Genomic DNA, 6,715 nt, shown 5'->3' on the forward strand with positions numbered 1-6,715 from the left:
AAAAAAAAAAAAAAAACTGCTATCTTTCAATCCTCAATAGCCTCAAAACATCTCTGGAGCCCTTTACCGCTATTGATTTGCCCTATTTTTATCTCTTCTCTCCCTCTTACTCCATGGCACAAAAACATCCTGCTGTTCCTTCTCCTACTTCTTTGAACAAGTCTCATTCACTCTCATAGGTTTTTTTTTCCCCTTTCACTTGTCTTCCAAGTTCAGTTTTTAGTATTTTTTTTCTTTCTCTCTCTCCCTCTCCTCTTTCTCCCTCTAAATTGCTCTCTCTCTCTCTCCCCACTTGGCATTCACCAAGCTTCAGCTCTCACCTCTTTACAAATTTCAGTCAAATCTATAATTCTACAAGTCCTCGCCAAGTTTTCAACTCATTATCTTTAATTTCACAATCAATTCCTCCACTTGGATATCTAAGTCAATCTGTCACGTTTACCATAACTTCTTTACTTCCCTACACCCCACTGCCAGGAAGTCACTATGTCTAAATAGCTTGGAACAGCAGTCACTCAGTTCCGGCCAAGTGTTGCAATGCAGGAATGCTGACTCACTGCGGACAGATATTCTGCTTTTTTTGTTTTTTTAAGAGAAGCCCCCAAAAACTGAATCATTAAAGGAAATTTAGATTTTAGATGAAATCTTCCAATGTTTAAATACTGACAACTACTTTAAAAAGCAAACAAACAAAAAGCACCTGGGTCACACAAAACCTATCTGCAGGATTACAATCAGGTTGTGACTTACAGCCTAAGAAGTGAAGGCAAATGCCTTAGCTTCTATTCCAAGCCTTCCAAAACCATCCTGAAACTACCTTCTGAATTCGAGTACCAGTAACTCAAAATAACCACGAGAAGCCAACTGGTCTACTGTTCATTCTATCCTACAAGTGTATTTGGTTCTTTCTCACCGCTATCCCTCTGTCATGTTTGTTCTGCACACAGAAGTGTTTTTCTTTCTAAGTCCTACTTTAAGATTGAATTTAAATGCTATCATTTCCCTGAAAACTTCCTGGACCATATTAGCTTATATATTCCAAAGACATTAGTACCTAGTACTGTGTATCAGGCACAGTCCTAGACGTTTTACATGCTCCCCACCACCACTATAATCCTAAGAAATTGATACTATCATCATTCTTATTTTATTCTTACTCAATAAGGATAATGAAGCCTGTCCAAAGCAAGCGGCGGACCTGGGGTTGAACACAAACATTTCTTGTTCCAGTGCAGAAAGAAGAGTAAATTCAAGTTTTGATCATCTACTATGTGACATGTGTTTTGTGCCAGGAAATTTTTAAATGCTTAACGAGACTCACCAGACCATTTACAATATGGCTCTCTTCTTCTTCTATTATTTCTTGATAATTTCTCTGCCTCATTAGCCTTCTTTCAGTTTCTAGAATTTACTGAGCTACTTCACACCTCACGGACTTCGCACGTGCTGTTTTCTTTGTCTGCAATGTTCCTCTCTCCTTCTGATTCTAATCTCTACTCATTGTGATCTCAGTTTAACCATCATTTCTTCAAGACTCCTACCATGATCCTTCCAGAAAAGATTATTTTAAATCCCCCTATTATTTCATAGCATCTACTGCAACTCTAAATAAATAGGTTTGTAATAATTTAATGTATGTCTCCCCTACCGCTGTGTAGTGAGTTTCTCCACTATCTCTTTCATCATTTTCTCTGTGCTATACACACAGTGAGTGAATGATTGGTGTCTTTATCACTTATGAGCCATTTTAAGACCTAGAGGGATTAAACAACCTTTATCTCATAGCTAGTAAGAAACTGAGATCTTGCATGTTAACCTAAACAACTTCCATCATAGAGATGTTAACCAAGCAGAAATCATTTTCTAATAATCTGCATTTAGTCAGAGACTTTTCCTTTTCAGGTTATAGTCACTGTTAATGCATATTAAATTCTAAACCAAACAGTATGTGAGAGTCCGATCATTGAATGTTGTTTAAATAAATAGAAAATGTTGTTTAAAAAAAATAGAATTGCAATGCTTCCAAAGAAAGGGATAAGGGATGACGCAGACTGAAGAGTTAACCACAATGCACACAAAAGTGAATTGCCTAATTTTTCAGAGTGGCAGCTGGATTTCATTTTCAGGAAAGGCAGCAGGATGTCTAATTCATCAGGAGAAAATAACCAAAACATCCATTCTGTTGTTCCAGGATTAGAGAAATTACTAGGAGTTCTAATTGCTTCACCTTATATTGCAGTTCTCTACTGAAGTCTCTATAATATTTAGTCCCCCCAAAGCTAGGTGTCAACAATGTGAATTAACCAACAAACTGTGAGGAAAGGTGGTTCTTCACATGTTCCTAAAGCACGTACATGTAATTTGTCTTTCAAAGATCTCAGCGATTACAGTCCCAGAAATGTATTTTACAGGGCTATTGCCTACAATAGAAAGTCCCTAGTATATCACCCTTAAAGATTTCTATTCCATGCTCACACTACTGCATTCGTAAACTACTATTGGGTAGTGTACGCCGTTATGAAAGCTAATATGCATTACTATTTATGCATTGGGGCTTTTGGTAGGCCTGTAGATTCGGAGGGGAGTTTACTTTCATGAAAAATGAACAGACAAGCTTATAATGAGGAAAGAGAATCCCTCTTGCCTCTTGGAAGCCAAAGGGCATCAGAGATCTTGACTACACCTATGTCAGCTCCAACTAGAAGAGAACAATTAGCTGTAGCAACCCCTCCTCATTTTACTTAAGAACTTGGCAGTCAACATCTCCCTTCCCCCATCCCAGCTTCAAAAAGAAGCAAAGCACCTTCACATCAAATTGTGCCTGTATCCACTTACCACCTCCCAAGACATACAGAATCAAAAATCATCAGATCTATGTAACCTGTTATCTGACTATCACTTTTCAAACTCATATGTCTGTTCTGTCCTAGAATCTACGGACATAAATTTAAAAAAAAAAAAAATGACATTTGTCCTGCCCTTGAGTTTACCTTTGCAAAAAAATGTTAACCAATGAGAAATATCTGCAAATAGGATTCAGATTGAAACCACATATTGAATGAAGTTTCAGATTAGATGTATGGTCTGCTGTGTCTACTTGCCTCCCCAACTCTGCTCTGCCAACCAAGCTCCTTAGTAAGACGGAATCACACTGCTAAAATAAATACAGACTCAAAGACTTATCTGTTATTCACTTTGATCTGTTGGGCTGCTATAAAACAGGTACAGGGCTTCCCTGGTGGCGCAGTGGTTGAGAGTCCGCCTGCCGATGCAGGAGACACGGGTTCGCGCCCCAGTCCGGGAGGCTCCCACATGCCGTGGAACGGCTGGGCCCGTGAGCCATGGCTGCTGGGCCTGCGCGTCCGGAGCCTGTGCTCCGCAACGGGAGAGGCCCCAGCAGTGAGAGGCCCGCGTACCGCAAAAAAAAAAAAAAAAAAAAAAAAAAAAAAAAAAAAAAACAGGTACAGCCACGTGATTCCAAGAGTACAAAGACAAAGAATTCAGATACAATATTGTCAAATGTCAGTGATCTACAATGTACTGAATTTTTTAAAATACCTACAAGGACCCTTTGACAAAAATCCTCATTAAGAAAGGAACATTTTGGGGCTTCCCTGGTGGTGCAGTGGTTGAGAGTCTGCCTGCCGATGCAGGGGACACGGGTTCGTGCCCTGGTCCGGGAGGATCCCACATGCCACGGAGTGGCTGGGCCCGTAAGACATGGCTGCTGAGCCTGCGCATCTGGAGCCTCTGCTCCACAGCGGGAGGCCACAACGGTGAGAGGCCCGCGTACCGCAAAAAAAAAAAAAAGGAACATTTTATGCATACAAAATTTTTTTTAATTAATTAATTTATTTGTTTTTATTTTGGGCTGTGTTGGGTCTTTGTCACTGCACGCGGGCTTTCTCTAGTTGCAGCAAGAGGGGGGCCACTCCGTGCTGCTGTGTGTGGGCTTCTCACTGCTGTGGCCTCTCCCATCGTGGAACACAGGCTCCAGGCGCGCGGACCCCAGCAGTTGCAGCACACGGGCTCAGTAGCTGTGGCTCGCGGGCTCTCTACAGCACAGGCTCAGTAGTTGTGGCACACAGGGCCCAGCTGCTTCGTGGCATGTGGTATCCCCCCCGGACCAGGGCCCAAACCCACGTCCCCCTCATTGGCAGGCGGACTCCCAACCAGTGCACCACCAGGGAAGCCTGCGTACAATTTTTTTTTAATTTAGGCAAGCAACTAGAAATTAAAAAGAGAAAAAAACATCAGAGAGAAAATCTCCAGATCTTAAATGTCTATCTGATGGCCACTTTGATTTCCACATTCTCTGCACTCCCTTGAGCCCTCACCAACTTCAACTAATCCTCTAGAAACCTGTCCTTTCCTTTCCATTGCCACCATTGGCAATGGTCTGACCATTGCCTTAGGTCTGGCCCTCATTGGTTTTTACTTGGAATATCCCAGTGACTTCTTAATTGGGTTCTCTGCACACAGTTTTATGCAAAGGATGCTCACGTAAATAATCTCAGTTCCATACTTTATGACATATATATGTACACAGAACTTTTTGAGAACACATTCTTAGGCGAGACAATAATTCTGTGTTCTGATCTGAGAAACACTAGGATTTCCTGTTCTTAAATAATTGTGGTATGAAAGTACAAACACAACTATTCTTCCTCTAACATTTATAGGGTCTATTTCATTAAGACTTGGTCTTAACCCTTTAATAAATTAATCTTCTTACTAGTTCTACATTTATATACGAGAAAACTGAAGCACAGAGACATTAAGCAACTTGCCTATGAACACACAGCCAGTAACTGTAAGGGCCAGAACTCAAACTCAAAATTCCAGCACCAGATACCACGCTGTTGACCATCATGACTCCTACCCCTACTGCTTTGCCGCATGCATACCAAGTGCTTGGGCCACTGTCCAGCACATAAGAGAGGATCTGAAAAATCCTCTGAAACACTACTAAAAAAATTGACTGGATGGGGAAATATGCTCAGATTCTAAAGATAAAACCACCTAAACAGCTCCAAATAATCGACAGAAGACAGAGCATGGTGGTGACAGAGAACAGTCTCTGGTCAAGATGTCTTTCTCCATTTCAGGTTCCTACTTTCAACAAGAAGGCATTTGTCACCATCATCAAAAAATCTACAAACAATAAATGCTGGAGAGGGTGTGGAGACATTTGTCAAATGCAAACCTGACCATGTCATTCCCCCATCTCACTGCTGGGAACTTGGAAATGGTAGTGGGAAATCCCACTGCAGTGTTTTGCAAACTTTTACAGGAAACATCTCTCCCTAATGGCTTGCTGATGACAGCAACCACACTCTTAAGGCCCATGGCCCAAAGAACAGCCACAACTCTTGAGTTCTGACTGTGTGACTCACCCTTAATACTCTGGCAAGTTTGAGATTTATTCTACAAATGTATCTCTGTTTGTTACAATATAAAAACAATGTTTATAACTACTTATAACTGCAACTCTGGGAGGAAAACAAAAAACTTCATTCCTACCATGATTTCTAGCACCACCTACCTGTATGCAAATTCTTTCTGGGTACCAGGTACTGCAGCTTCATATACAGGACAGGGCTGTGGACCTAATCCGAGCTACTTGGCATGATACCTAAATCCCTTCCCAAACCAACCCCTGACTCACCAGCCCCCTTTCCCACCTCTCCAGCCAACACAATTAGTTGCAACCATATCAACAGTCAAATTTCAACCTGTGTTCCACCTCGTGGACTTTAATAATTAGGACCTTGTGGACTTTGAGAAGACATATCCACCCTTCCAAACCCTACTTAGGTGTAATCTTATTGAAGTCGTTCTTCCTCCGAGTGTGTGGATACTTAGTAACACTCCCCTAGTTTATCCCTCTTCTTGCACTTGTTTCCCCGTGGCTGCTTCCCATACTAGACTGTGCTGTCCCTGGAGGCTGGCTCTTGCTCAACTAAGCAGAGCCCTGCCATACAGGTAAATTTCTGGTCTATAGGAAGCGGGAATCACAATAGGTAACCTAATCCTTCAGGACAAGGCAAAAGAGCTGACTACGAAATTGAAAGTAAACACAAATTAAAAGGTCTGAGCATATCTCCAGTCGCATTGTCTTTCCCAAAAGAACTCCAGGTTCCGGTGCAGGGGACGCCAAGCCTTGGCACCCAAGAGAGGGGGGTGGGCGAAGGCGTCACTTACCAACTGGTGGAAGGCGAATGTCTGTTCTCCAGCGTTTTGGTCCAGGGCTTGTACCAGCTGATCTGCTCCGCGGCTTTGCCCCAGAACCTCTCGGGGTCGGCCACCGAGGCCGCGAAGTGAGTCTTGTACTCGCAGCCGCCCGAGGACAGCGCCCGGCAGCCCCGGCCCCCGAGAGCGCCCCGTTGGCCGGGGGCCACGTACGCCCTGCGGGCCGGGCCGGCTCCCCGGGCGGAAGAGGACGCGGGCAGGGACCCCCCGAGTCCCCCGGCGCCGGTGACTTTGCGACACTGCAGCCAAGATGGCTTCATCGCTGCCGGCGGCGCCCCCCTGCAGGCTGCGCTGCCCGCGGTCCCGAGCCAACTCCTCGGGCGACCCCTGGGGCGCTCGCGACTTCCTGGGGCCCGAGGGGAGCAGGCGGGAGGCGGGGGCAAATTCCGAGGTGTGCCCAGAGCCCGGGAGTTTGGAAGTCACACTGGAGCCGCCGGGAAAAACCGACCTGGAGCGGCGGGGG

At 44.1% G+C, this 6,715-nt stretch overlaps 1 protein-coding gene across 4 annotated transcripts in view; it reads right to left on the reverse strand.

The window, feature by feature from the left end:
• The window catches only part of ACSS3 (acyl-CoA synthetase short chain family member 3), a 151,345-nt gene extending 144,683 nt beyond the window's left edge, over positions 1-6,662 (reverse strand). For 2 of the 4 annotated variants that reach the window (XR_003002075.1, XR_003002077.1), the window contains exon 1: positions 6,205-6,512. Coding sequence is in view for 2 of the 4 variants with exons in the window: in XM_024736438.1 (XP_024592206.1) it covers positions 6,205-6,512 (308 nt within the window). In the remaining 2 variants the exon portion in view is untranslated. Of the gene's footprint in view, positions 1-6,204 lie in introns of all 4 variants that reach the window. The other 2 variants (XM_024736438.1, XM_024736439.1) reach the window with 1 other exon arrangement.
• Between the last annotated feature and the right edge of the window lie 53 nt (positions 6,663-6,715).

Source organism: Neophocaena asiaeorientalis, unplaced genomic scaffold (assembly GCF_003031525.2).
Source record: "Neophocaena asiaeorientalis asiaeorientalis breed wild unplaced genomic scaffold, Neophocaena_asiaeorientalis_V1.1 scaffold134, whole genome shotgun sequence".
Taxonomy (NCBI): domain Eukaryota; kingdom Metazoa; phylum Chordata; class Mammalia; order Artiodactyla; family Phocoenidae; genus Neophocaena; species Neophocaena asiaeorientalis.